The sequence below is a fragment of the Mya arenaria genome, chromosome 14 (genome assembly GCF_026914265.1).
Source record: "Mya arenaria isolate MELC-2E11 chromosome 14, ASM2691426v1".
Taxonomy (NCBI): Eukaryota; Metazoa; Mollusca; class Bivalvia; order Myida; family Myidae; genus Mya; species Mya arenaria.
Window position 1 is genome coordinate 19,809,783 of NC_069135.1, and position 24,649 is coordinate 19,834,431.

Genomic DNA, 24,649 nt, shown 5'->3' on the forward strand with positions numbered 1-24,649 from the left:
TTACACAATACAATCATCTGAGTAGGATAATATACACAGTGACTTCCCCTTACATGTATTTTTGAGATTCTATTGCATATTAAAGCGCGTGTCGTAAATAGGAACGTACACACAAGATATTTACAAGAAAACATACAAGTATGATCAAATTTTAAATTGTCCTTCATTATTAAGTCGTTTCTGAATTTGAATTATAGCCTACACGATAAATTTTTTTAGGCTTTCCACAAATTATTTCATTTTTCGAACAATATTTTCTAAATACACCCCACTCACATTCGACTTATACAGGTGACATATATAATAACACCATGGGTGTTTGTTATAAGATGTTTAAACGATATAGAATTTGCACTTACATTTATTAGATTCATTTGTTTGCAGTTTTTAGACAAATATAAGTACTACTGTAAATTGTCAATATACACGATCAGGAATTCTAATGTCAACGAACACCCCTTTTAACTTCATCGGTGTAAGAGACAAACAAACCCAGTAATTTGTATAAATATAATCGTTTCTTGTTTATATGGATAACGTTTTTTCTAGAATATATGGATCCGTTAGTTCCTGAGATATGTTGCCTCTATGGAAAACGTTCTGTTCTGCCTTACGAACGTATAGCGTAGTTGAACCAAGACATCAAAAGTACTGGTGAAGTATAACGATAATTAATGCCTACGTGTGTCAATGATTACCAACACGCTGGTGTACATGTACGTTGGCATAATTTAAATTCGGGGTAAGTTTAAATCAAGATAAATTGTATACGTGTATATTTGTGCATGAACTTTTTTGTGCCCAGAATGCTTGAAATTTATCCTCTCATTTCCGTTTTCTGGACACTATGATTGCCTTAGGTGAATATGATAATTTATTCAGATTTAATTTAAAAACCCGCATCCGTTTTGAGTTTGCCTTTTCGGACACACAATGATCGTCCAGTACATATTTAATATCCCTAGTGTTCTAATACTATTATTTAAAGAGTAAACAATAAAAAAACATTAAATATAATATGTTTTTTGAAGTGCAGTAATTATTTATTTTCTAAACAAAACAAAGTCACATAGTACATATAGGCAGATATCAACACCCGCTGCATTATATTGAAATATTTTTTAAAACAAACGTATTTTAATTGCAGCGAACTCCAGTCTTTAACATCGTTTTAATATACTTTTAAACATTTTTCGAGCATCTCATGCCTATCAAAGGGCCGATTGTTCGGAATTTTGTTTAAGTTTAAGAACATGAGTAACGGCATCGTTGTTATATAAAAGGTAAATTATTTGATGGCTTGCTTTTAAATAATTCAAGCACAGCTGAAACAGTTGTCTCAAACTGTGTAAGAACTACTGCAGATCATAAACATGTCCATGAAACCTCCAGAGTAATTTAGATTTGAAAGCTAACAAAGACGATGTTGATCAGTAAAATGAACAATGAGTTTAGACATATCACAATCTAAAATAAAAAAGGCTGTTTTACCATTTGTATAAGTTTAAAGTGTTTGTTCGTCCGGATAGCGCAGGTGTTAGTGCAGTCGCTTCTCACCTAGGCGACCCGGGTTCGAGTCCTGGCCTGCGTGCATGTTAGTTTGGTTTGTGGGCACCAAGTCGGACAAGTGGGTTTTCTCCGGTTCCCCCACAACACAAGACACAGGTCTCGCGCAACATCGTGCCAGCGAGAGTCAGATTATATAAGTTGCAATTATTTGTTTCACAATTTATGTGAAATAAATAAGTTTAAACCAAACTGTTGCACATGACAGTGCATGTCCATTTGTCACTTTAAGATGTACATAGCTGTGTCTGAAGAATATATCCACCTTTCAGCTTTGGAGTGTTTTATATTCAGTCTTGACATTTCCGCCTTGAGCCATAATACGATTTAAACGATTTTTTTCGATTTTATGTTGAAATTGAAATACATTGCGTGTATCCATTTGAAGTCGTCCTTAGATGATAGCAATATATTGTATGAATAGATAATTAATATCAGAAATCGTGACAGAAAATGTTCAATTTTGCCAATAATGTTGGCTTTATCTTCAATTTAAAAGCAAATTCGACAACTGATATTATCCATCTGGTGATGCATTGTTAGAGAAGCAAACATTTCAAGTCTGCAATTGAAGGTAAAATCCGCAAAGAGTTAATAACGGAAAATTATATTTCAATGATATAATTAATGAACGCCAATCGGAGTACGTGTTTAAAGGGCAAGTGGTGATAACTATTTGATTGGAAGTTTTTGTGGGATTTTTTTCAATACTTTTTATGTAATTTCATTTCAGTATACGGTATACACAACTGCTTAAGAGAGGAAGATTTCATTGATTGAAGGGCAATGGCTCTTGTGTAAACAACTGCCAATACCGATAAAAGTCTTGCACGTGTACTATAACATTATGGCTATATACATATTACATAGACTCTGCTAATTTTTGTCAATTATTGACATAGTAATTGTTTCAAATGCACAAAGAGTTTTAGTGTTTTTGTTTTTATTATTTAAAGGGCAACAACTCTTTTGTTACTGACCCCATCCTGATGGAATTTAAGCATACACCAGCGCATTTTGGTTATATAGTATAATATACACACATAAGTTTAACTAAATTGTGTGAATTAGTGACATAGAAATGGCGTTGAACGGACAATCCTTTGCTTTTTTCATTACTTTAATGGCAATAACTCGTCTTACAGATTACTCTTTCTTTCCCGTAGTTAATGCGCAATAACTATTGTATTATTGACCCCATCCAGATGAATCTGTGACATGTGCCAGTGGTCTATGGTTATACAAACTTCATACATGTTCATATTGATTTGAAATGTTATTATTAGAAATAATCTGTCTGTACTTTGGTATAAGTATTTATAGAATAAAACAAAAGAAAAGTGACATACATATTCGTGCAGAAATGTTAATTTTTTTATATAAATCGTAAAAAACAAGACGAGTCAATTTGATAAGTATTTGGATAAACCAGTACTACTCCTTCGAAAGGCAATCACCATAGTAGTAGTACTATAAAGATACTTATTTGAACCTTTTAACTATATTTTATACGGCATAATTATATCTGATATACATACCAATTGCTTAGAAGAAATTGCATATTTTTCAAGTGCACGTATCTTTGTCATCGCTTGCTGAAGTGTCGAATGATAGTTTATGAAATCTGCTTTTTGGCTCGGTTTAGGCTATTATATTTCATCGCTTTTATGTCTGGACAAAAGGCAACCTGTGTTCAGTGCATAATTATATTGAATCATTCAAAATAACTTCCTTTTGACTTTGTTTTGGAGTGTCTATTTTTGGCGTGCATCCAGGTATACTTGTTTTGTTAATCTAATCATGGGCGGACTTAGAGAAGGGGCGAGGGCGTTACCTGTGCCCATAGGAAACTATAACATAAAACCGTGAAGAATTTTCTCATGAATAATGTTGAACGAAATATTTTGGTATTCATTCAAATAAAAGTTGTTTTACAGCTAGTTGTTAAAAACGGAAATCTATACTTTAACATGTTTTGATACTTGAATATAGTGACACTCGTATTTAAAATCAATACATACAAATAATAACAAACATAAATTTTGAATGAAACACATTGAAACAATTACGAACTAATGCATTGATGGAAAATATTAATTACTGATAACATGATTGTAACCGTGAACTAAATAGCCAAAATCGCACAAATATCAAATGACTGGTGACATTTCACAGATTTACAGTGATCGACTATCGTCCCATAAGATAGAAATACCGTATTATCTGCACCTTTCTTTCAAATTAAACACGATTTCATTCGTAAGAACCATTGTTTTCGAGCTCAGCCTTGTGTACCTGAACACTCTTAAGTAGCGTCAGGTTTACCAATAAGATATCTTATCAAAACTGGGCCGTGTATGTTATTTAAGTCATCTTTTTATCACCGTCGATATATTTTAACAAAAAATAACAACTTAAAGAAGTATATTTCTATAAACATCGTTATAAGTTAAAAATACATGCTTGAAAAAGAGTAACTATTATTTTAAATAAACACTATTGAAACTGTCTTTTATACACACAATCTACAATATAATTTACCTTCCAGTGCATCTGCATTGGAGCAATCCTTGATTCAGCTCATAAACATAACAATACATTTGATTTTATAACATTCAATAACATATTAAACATGTACAAACAATACGCCTGGTGTGAGCCTCAAGCCAGTGACCGCCATTAGTTAGGAACGAACTTGATAACATATTAATCATATAGAACATTACAATCCTTATACTGTATCTTGCCAAATCACCAGGAGTAAAAGAAGCATGCTTAATCTAGATTTTTTACAACCACGCGAATTACTATCAATTCAATTCAATTTCATTCAACGTCATTATTACCTTTAAGGATGTATTCATAGTTTAAGTTTTACACAAGAGTTTCGTTCATATTCAATTACATTTTAAATTTGAAATTTATTATTGATGAAAAACAATCACAAGTGAGAGTGCCGTTGTGGCGTCAATGACGCAATTTTATAACCCAACTCGACGCGTTGCTTACATTTGGCCTTTATAATGACAAAACATTTTTAATGACGAGATCATGTCATATTCATTTTTTATCTTTGTTTTTCAATAAACTTAAAAATTAACTTTGTTCTTCATAAAATGTTGCGTGTCTTTAAGATAACATGTATGTAATATCTGGAAAGCCAAACTATATAGGGGCGCGCTCTTAATGCGCCCCGCTCTTTATACACCAGTGGTTGGCACAAAATTATTATCTGAAATATAACCATTTGGCAAAGTCAAATTTAGACATGGTAACCATATATCGTCATTCGTAGACTGACATAATTGTGTTAATAACGGATTGGTTGGAATTAAAAGGATAAAAACTGTTGATAGCCACAACAACAAGAACAAGAATATATTCACAATTTGTGACGCTAATCTCATACTGAAATACATGAAATGGCAAAAAGTTACATGACACTTAAACAAAATATCGAAAGAGAAAACTGGATTGAAACTTGTTTTGGTTTAGACTTTGTCAGAAAAGCGCTTGTTCCCTTTGTTATATCAAAATTGAAAGAACGGCATACGCTTGTTCTAAGAAGTGCTGGAACAAATAATGCATGTCAAGGATGCCACTTAGATACCTTGCTTTTGAAGCATAGCAACCCGAGTAAAAAACAATGCTCATTAAACAGAAGAAATTGCCTATGTACTTCTAAAAGTAGTGGTCGAAAGAGTTGTCCAACAAACTTTTGTTGCTCTATGTACAATGCAATTATAGACGACCACTTTTATGGACAACCAGAATGGAAAAACACCGAAATGCAACAATGGGCTGGAGACTATTGGGCTGTTGGAAAATGTTACATCAACATAAATAGTTACAAGGAATGCGGATCAGCCGAAGAGGTAGACTGCAGCGGTTTGTTACACATCGTGCTGAACAACAAGTACCTCCGAAGCATTGTAGATGGAAGTGGAAGCATTAACGACTTCATTACGGTGAGACAAATGATGATGAATGAATGAAATGAATGAAATGAAAGTCTTTATTTACAGAGGGTAACCCAATTAGTGTAAACTAATCTTCCTTGGGCCCTCTAAAGCAATATTTACATACATACAAATACATAATTATATAGCAATATAACAATCAGCATAACAAATTCAAAGTTAGCATTATTCATAAACATGATCAACATGATAACAATGTTACACAACAACATAATACCGTGGAAAGCTGTATGTGTAATGATATGCAATGTGCGGTAAACATAAATACCTACATGGGGAAGGATGATGATGATGATGATGATGCTAATGGTGTTGTTGTTGTTGTTGATGATGATGATGATGTTGTTGTTGTTGTTGTTGTTATTGTTGTTGTTGATGATGATGATGATGATGATGATGATGATGGGGCTGGTGATGTTGTTGATGATGATGATGATGATGATGATGATGTTGATGGTGGTGGTGGTGGTGGTGGTGGTGGTGATGATGATGATGATGATGATGATGATGATGATGATGAAACATAAAGCAATAGCTTAAAGCAATAAGTTATTAACATTCTTTTCAGATGAGAAACATCCGAAATGAAATTCTGCATTCACATGATATGAGAGTGGATGACAATAGGCGAATGGACATACTACAACATATGAAAAATATAGTTACATTTTTGAACAGCTTAGACAGTACATATGCTTCTGAATGTGGATCATCTCTTCAAAACCTGCAACAGGTAAATACTCTGGAAATTTATACCATGACTTGATAGATAACACTACTGTGAAATCATTAATGTTCGTTGGGCATTAATGTTCGTGGTTTTCGTGGGTAGGGTGATCCACGAATTTAAGAGCCCACGAAATATAGACCCTTTATTCACTTTTTTAATCGACATGTTATGTACATACTAGTTTATTCGTTACAGAAGTCGCAGTATACAGCGTTTATACCTGTCTCACTGTATATTTTACTATCTTTGTTTTATTAATATATTATATCTGCCTTTAACAAATAATAAACCAAATCAATAAAATGTGTTTTTTATGAACCAAATGACAGAAGCACGTGTTTAAACGTGTGCTGTTTGTGAAAATCTCCAGGTTAACAAGATGTGCGTGATGAGTCTCGGTACTCGATTTTTTTATTTAATGAAATAATTAATCGATTACATTGGAGGTTAATGATCACCCAACGTGACAAAGTACAAACCAACGCGTTCAAAATGCTTCTTAAACAAAAACGTGTGAATAAATATTAAAATGATCTTGTTTACTCAAATATACGCACCTTTTCGGTGTTTTCACAGTTTGCAAAATTCTTAATTGGTATTCAATGGCTTCCCCTATCTGTATTTATTATCAGGGTGCATCTTCTTTTATGACCTTAATTCCCAATTAAATCGATAATTGACATGGGTATATGCACTAATTGGCATCTCATACCACTTTAGCGAGTGTCATAAACCGTGTGACGTAGATCCCGGAAATCACAGGCCAGCGCGTGGAGATTATGCAGACGATCTAGGACAATGGCATATTCGATTTATTTTTCATAAATGAAAAACCACGAATTCAAGTACCCACGAAATTGTATTTTTTCGGCAAACCACGAAATTTCATGCCAACGAATATAAATGATTTCACATTATATATGATACATAAATTTGCAGTAAAACACATGTGCAAACTTGTTAATATATAGCCTGATTTCTTATTCTACAATTTGTTCATTATAGCTCATGGATCATGATCATTCGATCTCAACGCAAGCAGAAGTAAATAGTCTTCGTCATAACATAGAGATCCTCACGAATGAAAATCAGCATATCAAACAACATCTTCTGGATAAAGCGATAGAAACACAGAATAAAAGACTTCAGTATTTGGTTAAAAAAGAAGGTTCGAACATTTAATTACTACAATTTTTTTTCTATATTGTATTTATAAAGGAACTGTTTAATATAACGTTGGGATTTAAATGCTATGGTATGTTTAGTCTTACCAAAAATAATGTTTAAGCATTTTTTAATTAATTAATTATTTTGATAAAGCGGTTTAATATAACCAGTCCAGAGTTTTTGCCCTCCAAACTTATCATGTTGAGGGTTACCCAGGGTCAGTGTTTATTAACACCTCTGTGATAATGATCTAAAGCGAAGTACAGAGTTATAAATTAATACTGACTGCCCAGCTGGTATTAAATTTATAAAACATATTTCTGAGAACCGAGCTGTACATAGTATTTTCACTTGTTTTTGTCATTCAGAAATTTCCGAAACGATTTAGTATACTTTATATAATTTAAGTGGAAGAATTATTTTTATTGTATATTTTTTAATAAGACATTTAATATTTACATACAACATTGAACACTTCAAGGTACATGGAATGATCATTTCAAGGCCAGAGTATGAAAATTCCCCATTTTTTCAAAATTCATTTCTTCTTTTAAAGTTCATTTATATATTTGTACTTTCTTTGAGACTCATATGCTATAAACATGGATTACTAATATTTCAAATACAGTGAATTATCATGAAAAGCTATCACACTATTATTTCAGCTGATACTTCGGAAGTAAACACATTCTTGATTCTTTTTATTTCAAGAATGAAAAAGAAAATCGTGAACACGTGCAGTTTAAATGTTTTTGGACAGGATAACATTCTTTATTTCTCTTTAATTACTGCAACATAATATCGCTCAGTGAATAAAAGTTGTAATTAATATTGATATTGATATCTTACGTGAATAAAGTTAGCTTTATCATTATGTCTAATGTTCTTTTCAACGCAAACTAATGGCATTTTATTAAAAAAGTCAATGTTATCAATTACCATATAAACGCGTCCAAAAATACCACAGGTGCAAATTTGCATACTTGGCATAAAAACGCAACATATCGTTATGATTAGATGATATAACTGTTTCATAATATACTTCATACGGACATTCAATACTACGCATGTAAAAATGCAAATATTATCAATATCAACAGCGCTGTTTTGATTAAATCTTCGTTTTGATTGACATCATAACATAAATACAGCTTATAAGTATATTTCAGCTCTTCGCATATTAAAAGTCAAGTCAAGTCAACCATACAATGTCCCTACTTAAGCGCATCCAGTAATAAACAAGCTACATGTGCAATGTGTTTATGAGTCTCATGTATGCCTATTCAGCCGGAAGTATCCCCTTTTAAGTCCATTTTGTGTTTTCCCAACCTAATGTGTTAATATTCTAGTACCAAACAGCACAATAAACATCGTTCCCCAGGTCGAAACAGTATTTAGAAAGCAAACACTTGTTTCTATAAGTCCACTAAATTTCTCAAACCCCATTAGAACGCAATTTCAAATTGTGTCTTGTAGACAAAAAAGGTCTCCAGCGGCCCTATGCATCCTTTTTCTGGTTACAGACAAGCCCACTCATGGTCAAACAAGCCCCAGACAGGTTCTAAAAAGTCAAGCCTGAGCTCATTTAATCTCATTATGGCTACCATCAACCCATATCTGTCATACACTCACCACAGACAAACTGTGTGTCCAATAAACATTTTGTGCCAAACAAACACAAAAGGGGATCTATAAAGCTCTATATATGAAGTGCCCAATTGACAATAGTTTTGTAATACTATTACTTGGGACCATTAAGTGTAAATAAATCAAGTCAATTAAGTGCCCTGTAAATCTAAATCTGCTGCAATGAAGTTTATCTAGTGTCAAACATATCACAGTAAGGCTCTTTTACATCCAACTCAGTTCAAATTAATCACAAATGCAGCTACATTTAAGTCCATCATGTGTCAAGCAAACACCAAAGCAAATAATCCCCACCCGACTGTTAGGCGGGAATATAATGAATACACTGTTTTCTGTGACCATAACGTAAACAGATCAGGTGCATTGGTTTGTAAAAAAATGCTAACAAAAATAAGCATAACAAAAAAGCAGCTAAGTAATGCATATTCCACCCTTTATTAAACACAAGAACCGAAAAGAAAACACTGTGGGTTCACGTTTTAACTTTTAATTCTCAAATTTGTGTAGACGAATGAGGTGGAATAATGCTCTAGAAGGGTTTGTGTATATAATTTTTGTATGGAAGCATGTACCTCCTTTTTAAGGACGTGTTTAGGCTTGAGCTTTAGCTCAAGACTTATGTTATAGATCACAAAAATTGTCCACTTGGAGTTGAAAATCATACTCAAAAGTACCAATTTTCAATGAAAATCAGTCTCTGAAACATACCTGAAAAAAACTTATTATTTACAAAATAAGTTCATGTACGAGTATGAAATATTTTGCGTATATTAACAGTAAAACACATATTTACTATCGGATATGGATGGAAAAACTCCCATAAACTGAAAAACTACTCGAAGGTCTGGTGCATATGTACATTTGCAAATAATTTGTTAATTTCTTTCTCTTTTTAAGCTGTGATCTGAATTGATCATCTTTCAAGCCGTTCAGCACTATCAGTGCTTTGTTTATTCATGCAATTCATTCATGAAAACTCAATGCTTACATACTGAAATTGGTCAGTACAAGAAACATCTGGGAATTCACACAGTAAATAGCCCAGCAGAATGACATGCTAAGTGGTGATTTATTGACTAGTGCAATTGCATGGATTGATAAGTCCTTTTCTCAAAATGAGGAGTTTGGGAGGCAATTTCCCTGGACTGTAACATTTGAAATAAATGCTTTGATATGTTTTTGACTATTATAAACCGAATTTTACACCATTTTTTCCAGAACTAATAAAAACAATTGAAGAAGAGTATTATCGCTGCTTGACCTCAGTGTCATTGATACCAATGATAAAGTCGCCAACAAAGAAGGTCGATGATGTTTATGTTGATCTAGAAATGTATGAAGGGAGGGACTCGCTAGATGACAAATTTGAACGTGGCTTCAATAATATGGAAAATGTTCTATATGGGAAAGGACATCGACATAAACTGATTTACTTGCTAGGTGATGCAGGTATGGGAAAAACCACTTGGTGTAAAAAGGTCATAAACACTTGGTTGTCTGTTCGTCGAAAAATTAAAGTCGAGAACGAGGATGACAAGTCGTGGAGTCCGGACGAAAAAGTATTACGGCACATCGACGTACTCCTTCATGTTTCTTTGAGACAACACAAGGGAAGTAGCAAAGTATTGGACATGATATTGGGCCAGCCATTGTTCAAAGAATACGAAAAACATGGTGACACAATTGTGAATATACTTAGAGAAGAAGCTGACCGTTGTCTCATAGTTCTTGATGGACTGGATGAATGGAATCATGAAAACGAGGATATATTCCCAGAGCCTGACCAGTTGCACGGTGCCACAGTTATTGTCACAACGAGGCCTTACAGGAAACTCACGCTTGCCTGTAAAAACGAATCTAGCAAAATTGATAAAATTGTAAAAATAATGGGTGTAGAAAATGTGCAAGTTCTTGCTGAACGTGTGATTGAACAGTTGAAATCATATTTCCCAAAACAGGAACAATGCTCAGAGGAAGACTTTACCTTTCAAGAGTTTCGAAAAAAGGTTGATGACCTTCCAGATTTCGATGTAACCAAATCTGAAAAAGGCAGTTTCATGCAGAATTTTTTGAAAAATCCGCTCATGCTTACACTGATGGTATGTTTGTGGTACGATGGGAATGTTTTGTGCAATACTGCAACACACGTCATTGGATCAATGATAGACTGGATGATACGATATGCTGAAACATATTCTGCCTTGTCAAGTAGAGAACATTCGCGTTTCGATATGTCCAAGCTAAAAAGTAACTGGAGAGAAAGCCAAACATGCTTACCAGAGAGCTTACGAAGCATGGTTAATTTTAGAGATTATGCTGGACTTATTGTAAAGCTTTCTCGTCTGGCCGATAGTACGCTCACTTGCTTCTAAAAGCATGCACAAGTAGAGCGCTGACACGTTTTTCTAACAATGTACACAAGCGTATTACTTAGTATTCTGAAAGTCTAGATTTGGCCCCATTTTCTCAAAAATCGTATGCCCCTTAAAAAAGGATTCTGTTGAACTCACTATTTTTTTTTTCTACAATATTCGTAATATTTACTTCTTGATAAAGTTTTAAACCATATATAGGAATGATATTCATTATCATCACATTAAACTATTTTTCATTCATTAAAATCAAATATAAGTATGTCTTTTAAATAACTGAAATAAACTCCTTAACCCTGTTAAGCTTGAGAAACTACGATCTGAGCCTATCTCTGGTTACATGAAACATAAGACAGCCTCAAATTTAATAGAGCTACGATTTATCAGTAGGTCTACTTCTCTAGATGATTCTTTCAAGAAGTTTAAAATATGTAACATCATTCACCGTTGAACCATTTTACGATACATGCTTGTCAACTTGTATATACATTTCTTTAAACGTCTCGGGTAATTAACGAGAATGTTTCCAAAGCCCGACATTTAAATCTTAGTTACTGGCATTGATCACATTTACTGTTATGTTCAACGCTTATTTTCAACATGACGTACATAAATATATCTCCATGTACTGCAATAATACAATGTATCGGCTTTAGAAAAAACTGGTAATGACTCAAGCGGACACTATCTTTTACGGGACACGTAAATAAAGCAAAACAAACGTAGCAGATAATTTACTTATGAATAAAGAAAAAAAGAAATGAATGTTTTTTGTTAATATAAGATTAACATAACGATGAATATATCAATGCACTATACAACTTTATAATATATCGAAAATGTCCAATTTTAATAGCTTAGTTTCAAATTGCAAGTTTCAAGTTTATTAAAGATGCACTCTTACTACCAAACAAGATTTATCACAATTCATAATATTGTTTTCAAATTCCCAAAAGGATGAATAAATGTCAGAAAAAATAGATATTTTGAAAGATACTGAGTTTAATTGGAAAGAAATGAGCATAAAACACCATATTTCTTCATTATGAGACTAATGTAGTCTACAGTAAATCTTTTAGCATTCACCAATCATTTACTATTTTAGCGCTTTCCGCTATTAAATTCACGGTTACAATCTTGTTATCAGTAGTTAATATTTTACATATATTCATTATTTAGTGAGTAGTTTAAGGTTTATCATTCAAATTTATGTTTTTTAAACATGTGTATGTATTGATTTTGAATAAGAGTGTCACTTTAATAACCAAATCACAAAGAACATGTAAGCCTTGAAAGTTAAATATCAAATACACAGACTCATAGTCACAGTTAGTGACTATATTTTTAATATGTACAAATTTAATTTTAGTGCTGTACACTTGTTTTATCAACAATCTTAACTAAATGTTTTTGTAGCAGTTCGTCTATAATACGCGCACATTCCTATGATTATGAACAGCTCAATTGCAGCAACCGCTATCAGAGCTCCGAACATTCCCCAAAATGTCGCGATCGGAATTGTGTCTGAAATCGAAAAAAACAACAGAAACTAAAATGTTTTTATCCAAAGATCAGCTATTGCTTATGGAGGTCATTTGTCGATTTAAATCGATATGTTCGTACTTATTTTAATACCATCAGTATCAAATCAGCACTCTCATCAATGCAAATAATTGTCGATTACATCATAGTAATTTTCTGCAGTTACTTTAAAAGCACCGATATAACTTTACCTTCGTCAAGCATTACAGGTGATTCTTCCTGTTTAGCGCTCTTGCCTGTGCTAGGTTGCGGCGTAGGTGTACTGCATGGGATATCATTTGGCTTAGTAAACTCAGGTGCTGGAAAGTTTCTACATTGAGGAAAACCAGAAGGTGCAGGTGGAACCTCAGAGAATGATTCATTCAAAAGCATAGCCATTCCTCTCATTGTATGTGGATCCATGTGACAATGGAGCATCCAAAGACCCGGATTGGAGGCAGTAATTCTAACAATAGCATAGCCTCCCTTGGGAACCATTATCGTGTCCTTCATTGGTGGCTTTTGTGTTTCTAGTCCTGGTATAGTATTAACATTCCATGAGGTGTTGTTCCAATATGGTCCATTGCAGTACGAACCATCACAAGAAATATCACCGTTTCCGTCACTATACTTGCCAGTTATTTGGTCATATTGGTGGTACCCAACCTTCAGGACTTGGAAGGCGTGACCATGACTGTGTATAGGATGGGGACCGGAAGCCCCATTCCCGTAATTTGTGAACACTAGTTGATATGCCTTCTGATCTCCAATACTAACTGCATATGTACACACACATATTTTATCGGTTCCGCAATCATGGTTGTCACACGAAGTGGATAATTCACGCGGTTGAGTAAGAGCAGATATTGGCGACAACATCATGGATCTTCCATTAACGGAACCGTATCTGTACCCAGATCCTCCGGGGAATCCAAAGTTGAAGAACATTTCCTCAATGTTTAGTTGGTTGGCACCAAACGCCGGCATACTCGATGGAAATTTTATATCATTAAAAGTTACACAGTCGACATTTGGTTCACCAGGATACACTGAAAATGGACAATTTACAACAACACACCTATCGCTCGAGGTACACGCCCGATTTGATGTCAATGGATCTGAAGTATCCGATTCGTTATACTGCAAAATGGCGTAAGCAGAGTGGTCCACCCCGGCTTCAAGAGTCTTCGCTCTTATCCAGTAGTTTCCAACACTTTGGTCCGCTATCATTTCAATATCGTATCTCTCTCCGTTGTGTAATATTATTGACTCAGCAATTATCGGTTCTATGTCGAATCCGTCGCTAGCCACTATTTTAAGACTATGTCCGTCGATAGAGAATCTAAATGGAAAAGCACTGCCTCCGCCAATAATTCGGAACCGATATTTTTCTCCTGCTGCGACCTTAAATGATGTCAGCGGAGCTCCTGTGTGTTGGCCGTTTTCATTGAAATATCTTCCTCTGCCGTTTATAAGCCCTGCATGCCATTTCATTTTCGTAAACGATGTACCGTCAATTGCCGGTACCCCAAATGGCGCCTCTAATGGTTTGTAATCACCAAACATATTCTTTTGAAGCTGTAGATCTGCCTCCCATTCATGGTTGTATTCTGTTATCAAGACGACGTGCTCCTCAGACGAATTTTGTGTCCTTTCTCTGACAATAAGAGCGCCGTGTAGCCCCAACATTTGAAGCATCCCAATGTGATTGTGGTAAAAGAATGTGCCTGCACTAGGGACACTGAATTCGTAAGTGAAGGATTGTCCAGGATTTATTGGACATTGCGTCACGTAAGCTGCTCCATCCATCCAAGGAGTTCCAATCTGATGAATTCCATGCCAATGAATGGCAATTGCATCACTATACAGGTTATTTGTCACATGAATTTTCAAAGTTTGTCCTTCGTAAACGTTTAAAGTGGGGCCAGGCATTTGACCATTTATGGTTATTATCATTCTCGGTACTGCGTAGCCATCTGCGGTTATGATACCGTGAGTAGAAGTTGGCAAAGCGGATGGGTCGGAAGCATTAACGTCGTACCTGTATAGCATCCCTTCATGAAGATAAACCAGTTTGTTGTCGCCGTCGACCATGGTTTGTTTGAAACCAACGTCCATCGTAAACTCACAAATGTCATCCGTCGGGTCACATTCTAAGGTTTTGTGGGCAGCTACCGAACAGAGGAGCAAAATGACGAAAATCAGACGGCTTCCGATGCATTCCATTCTGTAAATAATAACAAATGAAATGCGAACTGTTTTATCTAAAGAATATGCATTTGTCAGAATTAAATGTATAACACGATATTTAAAGTGGATTTCTTTATATGAAAATAGTACTTGCACAATGCAAACAATAAATTGCGTTGGTAATTGTTTATCTATGATATATTGATATTATATTGAATGACTGTTTATTTATCTTTCAAATAACGATTTGAATTTTTTATTTCACAATTTTATGAAAACTGAAGTAAAATGCTCTCTTTTAACAGACACGTTGTATTCGCTTGAACATTTCATACCGTGTCATTATATTCGCATGAAAATTTCATACCGCGTCATTGTATTCGCATGAACATTCAATACCGTGCCATTGTATTCGCATGAGCATTCAATACCGCGTTATTGTATTCGCATGAATATTCAATACCGCGTCATTGTATTCGCATGAACATTCCATACCAAGTCATTTTATTCGCATGAATATTTCATACCATGTCATTGTATTCACTTGAAAATTTCATACCGTGTCATTGTATTCGCATGATCATTCAATACCGTGCCATTGTATTCGCATGAACATTCAATACCGCATCATTGTATTTGCATGAATATTCCATTCCGCGTCTTGTATTTGCATGAATATTCAATACCGCGTCATTGTATTCGCATGGATATTTCATACCGCGTCATTGTATTTCCGCATGAATATTCAATACCGTGTCATATTCCCATGTTTTCACATTTGCACTTTCTTGGTTTGTCCGTTTCATATTGTATGGCACGATCTTGAAAACTGACACTAAAAGTATTAAAAGCAAGACCACGTAAGTGTCGTCAGGCATGCTGGTTGATGAATTTTCGATCAATCGATGAATCGATGAACAACGGTTTAATCGATTGATGAATTGCGATACATTTGACTTCTAGGTAACACTTAAAGACCGATACAAGCGATGTATAAGTAACAGGAGATAAATCTATAACAACTAAACAATTGACCGATCGAGCGATATATAGATATATAAATAGCGATATCATTCGATCGATACCTAAGCGACTGAAATAAAAAATTCCAATCGATTGAATTTTGTTTGAGTTAAATATCCTTATGAAACTTTTACACATACACACATGATTTCTTGCATTACAAAATCAAAATTTGGCAAAATATTTTGTTAACAGTCACACTATGACAGTGAAACTTTTATGTTTATTTTTTGACACATAAGTATGAATTGAGGGTGAATACAAAATAACAGTTGGAAACACAAAAGCAGTTCCACAATCTAATTTTTAAGTATCGCGTTTTAAATAAATGACCTTTTGGAACTGTATAATTAAATAAGAATAATTATTTATATGATAGATCGTAAAAGCACAATAGATTAACCTGACAGCAGTAAAAATAAATGGAATATGTTATGAATATGTTTACAGCAGGTTTTACACCTATCTTGTTTTTAAGACAGAATGTCAATAACATTGTCCATATCTGGATTAAATTATATTTACAGACGTTTTATCCAGTATGCCCGTTTTTCAAATAAGTACAAAATCATATTACTTGCTATTATTGTATTCGTTTATTGTCAGTGCATGCTTGTGTATGGTTTATTTCAAAAGAATTTTGATATCGATGATTAAAAGGAACTCGCTCATGGTTTGTAAAGTGCAATATCATTAATTACGAAATAAATGTGTGGCAAATCATAAGGAGTGTTAAAACAAAATTTCCGAATGCTTGAACCCTCCTGCAAATGTTGATATTTGCTCAAATATCGTCTTTGAAGGCCACAATTATCTTTAGCGTTTATAACGCGATTGAAAATTCATTTCGGCTGTGTGTTGCGTGATTGGTTGATTGACATTTTCGCGTGATGTTTTGACAGTCCCGGTGGACGCGTGAACTATCCGGCTGTTTTCTAATTTGTTCTTGACTTTACCGGCGTGGGTTCGAACCCAACTAAAATCAAAGTACTTTTTATGCTTTCAGTTTATTATTACTGCAATTTCGATACAGAGTAAAATAATGATAAATAAGTGTCGTCAGATGCATTACCGGGAAACTAAAACATGTGCGAGTCACTTTAAATTAACATATTCTACATTATTCTTACAAAAATGTTTCATTTTTCTTACATTTATTTTCTAAAAGCGAATTGCATCCTCAACGCAGTAATGATATAGTGCAAAACCAACTCATTGACTTAAAATTGAAACCAAGCCATTCCTTATTTATAAAACAAATGTCAAGTCCATTTATGCTTAGAAAATAAATAAATAGAAAGAAAGATAAACATGAAAAATCATACAAACCTTTAACCTCCAACTTAATGTTAACTAAATAACAACTTGAGTGGTATTATAGACGGAGAATTGGTATTGAAAATCTTTAGACCATGAAGTTTAATAACCGCATCGACCAAAGGCATAATGGTCGGGTAAAATGACTGAACGACAAAACTTCATGGTTCATGGAGAACAATCTCACATGTTTACCATTATTCTTTAATATGTGTGTCCATTTTATAGCACATCTATGTTTTTGATAGATCTTTAAATATAGTCCATATTTCATGGATTGTTATCTATTATCAATAATTAAACACAATATTGGTTTTTAATTTATCGCGTATCTTCAAAGGTTTAACTTTTCAAACAACTTTACAACGACTTTAATTTAATGATCTGTTTCGTTTGGTTCCCTTTGAGTTATTTCCATTGCAAAAGACAAGTTAGCATACTACGGGATGGCCTTAATATTGAACAATTTGTTGAAACTCTAGCCAAGTAAGCCAAAATGGCGTGTCACGAGGTCATTATAATTTAAAGTTATAGGTGTTCTCACGTGTCCAGATATTTGAGACGTTGTGAAACACTACCTGTACATGTAATTGAGTGCTTCTTCTTGTGCACTACGGTATTAAGATATGTGCACTACGGCTTTCTAGTATGTGTAATACGGCATTTAGGTACATGGACTACGTCATTCAGGTATGTGCACTACGTCATTCAGGTACGTGGACTACGTCATTCAGGTATGTGCAGATCGGCATTCTGGTATGTGAACTACGTCATTTAGGTACGTGGACTACGACATTCTGGTATGTGCACTACGTCATTCAGGTACGTACATTACGACATTCAGGTATGTGCACTACGTCATTCAGGTACGTGGACTACGGCATTCTGGTATGTGCAATACGGCATTCAGGTACATGCACTACGACATTCTGGTATGTGCACTACGGCATTCAGGTACGTGGACAACGGCATTCTGGTATGTGCAAAACGGCATTCAGGTACGTGGACTACGGCATTCTGGTATGTGCACTACGTCATTCAGGTACGTGGACTACGGCATTCTGGTATGTGCAGTACGGCATTCAGATATGTTCACTACGCATTCAGGTATTTTTACTGCAGCATTAGGGTACGTACACTAAGAATTCAAGTACGTACATTACGGCATTCTGGTATGTGCACTACGTCATTCAGGTACGTGGACTTCGGCATCCTGGTATGTGCAATACGGCATTCAGGTACGTGGACTACGGCATTCTGGTATGTGCACTACGTCATTAAGGTACGTGGATTACGTCATTCAGGTATATGCAGTTCGGCATTCTGGTATGTGCACTACGTCATTCAGGTACGTGGACTACGACATTCTGGTATGTGCACTACGTCATTCAGGTACATGGACTAAGGCATTCTGGTATGTGCACTACGTCATTCAGGTATTTGTAGTACGGCATTCTGGTATGTTCACTACGGCATTCAGGTATTTTTACTGCGGCATTAGGGTACGTACACTAAGAATTCAGGTACGTACATTACGACATTCAGGTATGTGCACTACGTTATTTATGTACGTGGACTACGGAATTCTGCTATGTGCAATACGGCATTCAGGTACATACACTACGACATTCTGGTATGTGCACTACGTCATTCAGGTAAGTGGACTACGTCATTCTGGTATGTGCACTACGTCATCCAGGTACGTGGACTTCGGCATTCCGGTATGTGCAGTTCGGCATTCATGTATGTGCACTACGTCATTCAGGTACGTGGACTACGGCATTCCAATATGTGCAATACGGCATTCAGGTACATGCACTACGGCATTCTGGTATGAGCAATACGGCATTCAGGTACATGTAGTACGGCATTCTGGTATGTGCACTACGTCATTCAGGTACGTGGACTAAGGCATTCATGTATGTTCACTACGGCATTCAGGTATGTACACAACGGTATTCAAATATTACACTACGCCATTCAGGTATGTTAACAACGGCATTTAGATATGTGTACTTCGGCATTCAGGTACGTGCACTACGGCATCCAGGTGAGTTCACTACGGAATTCAGGTACGTGCACTACGGCATCCTGGTGAGTGCTCTACGTCATTCAGGTACGTGCACTACGGCATCCAGGTGAGTGCACTACGGCTTCCAGGTGAGTGCACTACCGCATTGGTTTAAACATATTTTATTGAGCAAAATTTATCAACATTTCAATACAAATACATAATCAAATTTCAGGATTGGAACGGTAGAAATAAACTAATAGAGTTCCTTTCCCTGTTATGATAAATTACAATTAGCATTTGAGGCGGATACTAGTGATGGAGTTATAATCATATTAATATACAAGCTCATATTAAATGATGTTTAAAATTTAGGCAATTGAATGATAGACGTTAAATGCAAAAAACATTTATTGTAGAAAAAAAACAAAAACTTTATTCTAAATTAATCAACTGTATTGAGGTAGAAAAAATATAGTATGAGAAAGAACGAAGAAGAAAAGAATGAGAGGCAAAGTAAAAGATGAGTGAGTGTTGGTGGTTTGAGTCGATCACTGGCTTTCAAATCTTTTTGACAAATAAATAAAACGATGAACTGCATCAAACAGAGTACTATTTTGCTCTTCAGTCAGTGTGTCATCACCATATAGTAAGCAACGGAGGGTAACTTCAGTTAGAGATTGAACAGTATTAAACATATTTTGCCTTAGTTCAGTAAAGAGAGGACAAATAAAGAGATAGTGGTATGTAGTCTGCTGTCTTCCACACATGCAAAATGGTGAGGGAACAATATTTTTAACATAGAGATGGTGATTCAGGGAACTACAATCGTTGCGTAGGCGAGTGTGCAGGACCTGAAGCCGGCGTTTCCCGTAATAAAATATTCTAAGTGTTTTGGGCTTATCAGAATAGAGGTATGATTTAAAACTAACGATATTGTTTATAGCCTTTGCGTCAACTGGAAGATAATTCCATGCAGATATTGTAGAAGGAAGGAATGAATTCATAAACAAAGATGTGCGGGCTCGGAAACTAGATATATTTGATGAATTTCTAAGTGTTCTTGATGAAGCTTGTCCTACTGTCTGGGGAACCAAAACCGACAAGTAATCTGGCGTAAAACCATTTTTCATTTTAAAGAAGAGAAGAAGTTTGTGTTTCTCGCGTCTAGTACTTAAAGTTTCCCAACCAGATTCAATTTGTAGTAAATGCAGAGAAACAAGTCTAGTACAACCAGTAACTATACGTGCACATTCGTTTTGTATTTTATCCAGTTCGTCTTTTTCGTATTGTGTACAATTATCCCAGATAGCATCTGCATACCCCAAGATAGGCCTAATAAAGGAAAGAAATATTACCTCCAGAGACCGCCTATCAAGTAGATAACGAAGACGTTTCATTATATTAACTCTGGACCAGGCTTTATCTTTGATATAGTTAATATGAGCATGCCAACTGCAATCATCAGAGAGAAAAATGCCAAGGTGTTTGTGAGATTCAACAGAAGGAATAGCTGTGTCGAACATATTCACTGGTGGGTGAATGGGTTTATTTCTTTTACGAGATATGACCATTGATTCTGATTTTGATGGATTGAACTTAACGAGCCATTTGTCGGCCCAGAGAGATATTTTGTTAATATCATTCTGTAGTTTTAAGGCTGTAGACTGAGGGGAGTCGACAATAACAAAGAGACTCGTATCATCCGCAAAAAGGTTTATATTTGAATCAACCTCCTTAACAATATCATTGATGTATACGAGGAACAAAAGAGGACCTAGAATTGATCCCTGTGGGACTCCAGCTTTAATCTCAGATAATGAGGAAGTAGCTCCTGGAATTACAACGCGCTGAGACCTATTTCCTAAGTAATTGGAAAACCAAGACAGTATACGACCAGAAAGTCCTGCTAGTTCAAGTTTGTACAATAGACCACGATGCCAAACCTTATCAAAGGCTTTACTTATATCGAAAAAGACAACTCTTATTTCAAGTCCATCGTCGAGAGCTTGACAAAATGTATTATAGAGATAAGTTAACTGGTTAACAGAAGAGTCACCGGGCAGTAAACCTGATTGGAAACTGGTAAAGAAGTGTGAATCACGAAGAAAATTAAATACATGTTTAAATACAATTCTTTCAAAGACCTTTTCCATTGTATTAAGAAGAGAGATTGGGCGATAGTTAGAGGGGTTTGAAGGATCACCTTTTTTGAAGACGGCGCAGACATTTGAACATTTCCACTCTAATGGCATAACCGGAGAATTAAGCGAAACATTAAACAATTCACATAAAGGTTGGCTAAGTTGGACAGATGCTTCACGTAGGATACGATTATTAATGCCATCTGGGCCCGATGCTTTACCTGTCTTGAGACAATTAATTGCATCCTCAACCTCAGATGGTAAAATGATTAAGGATTCTAGTTTCCCTTGTTCCCTCCTAATTTCCCTTGTTCAGCTCTAATTTCGTGTTGGGGAACAGCTTGACTAGAGTCGTCAACGTATGTTTGGCGGACAAAAAAGTCATTGAGAATATCCGCCTTATGTTGTTCATCCGTAACAAGTTCACCATCAAGTGGATTGACTAGTGACGGAATGCCCCTTGATGTTGTCGGAGTAATGAATGATTTTAAAGTTTTCCACCAGTCCTTTGAACTGAGCTCACTGGATTTGAGATTCGAAGCAAGTTTATCAAAATAAAGTGATTTAGAACTACGGACGAGAGCAACTACTTCGTTTCGCAAGCTGCGGAACCTTGTCCAATGTGTCGGATTATTTGAGCGTTTAGCTTTTCTAAAGGCACGTTTTCGTTGCCGGATTTTTAATTTAATTCTAGCGTTCATCCAAGGAGGTTCATTTGGATAAATATTTATTACCTTGCTTGGAATACAACTGCCGGCAATATCAGTAATAGTTCGTGTTAGATTAGAGGTAAACAGATCTACATTAGCATTTCTAACAGTTGTCCAATCAGTATCCGAAAGCTTCTGTCGTAATTGTACATAATTGCCAATATCATATTTCCATACTTTACGACGAGAGAACTTCTGTACTGATTTTTGGTATCTAAAAATTCCAAATACAGGGCAATGAAATCGAATGTTTTGCTCGAGAAAAGGCTCACCAACACCACTATGGACAAGAGAGTTTGAGTTAGAGACGAATAAGAGGTCATTAATTGAGGACGAATGCTCAGTAAAATGTGTTGGTTTTGAGATACATTGCTCAAAGCCAAACTGCTGTGACAGAGAATGAATCTTACGCCCTGAATTATTAACTTGAATGTTAAGATTGAAATCACCTGTTACAATAATATCATCAATACCGCTTTCTCTCGCCAAACCTATTGAGTTTTCAATGTTATTAAAGTAGTTGTTACCTGAATTAGGAGGGCGATAAAAGACACCAAGCAGAATACGCTTAGTTGTGCGGATCTTAATTTCCAACCAAAGACACTCGATATCATTTAATTCTAAATCGTTTCTTCTTTTAAAATTGACACCTTCTTTGATATAAGCGGCAACACCACCATACAAATCACCGCAACGATCTCGCCGGGCCGGCCGCGAAAATCCAGGAATAAGAATTTGGTCGTCTAATATTGAAGAAGCTAACCACGTTTCCGAAAAGGTAAGAATATCAAAGGAGGCTAGCTCAGTTGTAAGTAAATCCAATTTCGGTAAAAGACTTTGAATGTTGTAGTGTATAAGGGACAGGTAGTTTGGACTACACAAGAAATTCGAAATATTAAGAGAACTTTCACCATTCAAACTGACAGTGGATGAATTGTGACTTGAACTGGGACCAGGATTTGGGTGAATATCTCCGGACAATAAAATAATAGTGTACAAAAAAGCTAGTATAACCGTGGAAAATAAAAATTCCGTTAATTTTTTCGCAAAACAAAAAAAAAATTAACGGAATTTTTATTTTCCACGGTTATACTACTATACTACACTACCGCATTCAGGAATGTACGCTACGGTATCCAGGTATGTGCACCACGGTATCCAGATAAGCGCACTACGGCATCCGTGTGAGTGCACTACGGCTTCCAGGTGAGTGCACTACGGCATCCAGGAATGTACGCTACGGTATCCAGGTATGTGCACTACGGTATCCAGGTTAGCGCACTACCGCATTCAGGAATGTGCAGTACGGCATTCAGGTACGTAAACTACGGCATCCAGTTAATTGCACTACGACATTCAGGAATGTCCACTACGGCATTCAGATACGTGAACTACGGCATCCCGGTAATTGCACTACGACATTTAGGTATGTGCACTACGTCATTCAGGTATGTACACTACGGCATTCTGGTAAGTGCACTACGACAATCAGGTATGTGCACTACGCATTCAGGTACGTGAACTACGGAATCCAGGTAGTTGCACTACCGCATTCAGGTATGTTCACTACGGCATTCTGGTAAGTGCACTACGGCATTCAGGTATGTTCACTACGGCATTCGGGTAAGTGCACTACGGCATTCAGGTATGTTCACAACGGCATTCAGGTACGCGAACTCCGGCATTCAGGTATATGTACATTATAACTCTTTTAGGATGAGGGGAATGGTTTATGGAAAGGAAATTGTATGAATAAAACAAAAAGTCTCCACTCTCACAATTTGGTTGGAAAACCAACTACTCGTGAATAGTTTCCTGAATCATATTATACATGTATATATATACAGTAGGTGGTGTATTTACAGTATTATATTTCTATATTCATAAAACTTACCACAGTCTGTGAATAATGAATAATATATCTGTTTTATTAGCGGTAATTAGATATATCTCGGTAAATGTAGGGGATTTTATTAACTGATTTACTTAACCAGGAAGGTCGCCTTTATAGCCTAGTTTAAAAAGCTAGACCACAGCAATAGTTTATCTGCAAACGCATCATATCATTTCATGTTTAAGAAGACACAAAACAAGTTTTAGAGTAGTTTTTATGTGTGTGTATTTTGATATGTTTGCATGGTACAAACAAGTATTTAAACATTCAGAGTTGCGGGGCCAAAGAAATCTCCGCAAAGCACACACACGCACACGCACACGCACACGCCCACGCCCACGCACACACACACACACACACACACACACACACACACA

General features: G+C 35.6%; 2 protein-coding genes across 2 annotated transcripts; one reads left to right on the forward strand and one right to left on the reverse strand.

The window, feature by feature from the left end:
- Positions 1-4,812: 4,812 nt before the first annotated feature.
- LOC128216524 (uncharacterized) lies at positions 4,813-11,462 on the forward strand. The gene is made up of 4 exons (XM_052923109.1): positions 4,813-5,534; positions 6,115-6,279; positions 7,282-7,444; positions 10,309-11,462. The coding sequence occupies exons 1-4, from the start codon at positions 4,989-4,991 to the stop codon at positions 11,460-11,462; spliced, it is 2,028 nt and encodes a 675-aa protein (XP_052779069.1). The 5' UTR covers positions 4,813-4,988.
- Positions 11,463-12,847: 1,385 nt separating this feature from the next.
- On the reverse strand, positions 12,848-17,876 carry LOC128216523 (uncharacterized). Its single transcript, XM_052923108.1, has 3 exons — positions 17,526-17,876; positions 13,196-15,210; positions 12,848-12,986 (listed from the first exon to the last, which is right to left on the reverse strand). Exons 2-3 carry the CDS (start codon positions 15,207-15,209, stop codon positions 12,859-12,861), a joined length of 2,142 nt encoding a protein of 713 aa, XP_052779068.1. The 5' UTR covers position 15,210; positions 17,526-17,876; the 3' UTR covers positions 12,848-12,858.
- Between the last annotated feature and the right edge of the window lie 6,773 nt (positions 17,877-24,649).

What these genes read in the sequence shown, in the direction of transcription:
- LOC128216524 (XM_052923109.1), top strand. Translation starts at nt 4,989, where the DNA reads ATGGCAAAAAGTTACATGACACTTAAACAAAATATCGAAAGAGAAAAC. An exon ending in CTCTTCAAAACCTGCAACAG is followed by an intron (nt 6,280 to 7,281) that starts GTAAATACTCTG and finishes TGTTCATTATAG; the next exon opens with CTCATGGATCATGATCATTC. An exon ending in GTATTTGGTTAAAAAAGAAG is followed by an intron (nt 7,445 to 10,308) that starts GTTCGAACATTT and finishes CATTTTTTCCAG; the next exon opens with AACTAATAAAAACAATTGAA.
- LOC128216523 (XM_052923108.1), bottom strand. Translation starts at nt 15,209, where the DNA reads ATGGAATGCATCGGAAGCCGTCTGATTTTCGTCATTTTGCTCCTCTGT. An exon ending in ACCTGTAATGCTTGACGAAG is followed by an intron (nt 12,987 to 13,195) that starts GTAAAGTTATAT and finishes TTTCGATTTCAG; the next exon opens with ACACAATTCCGATCGCGACA.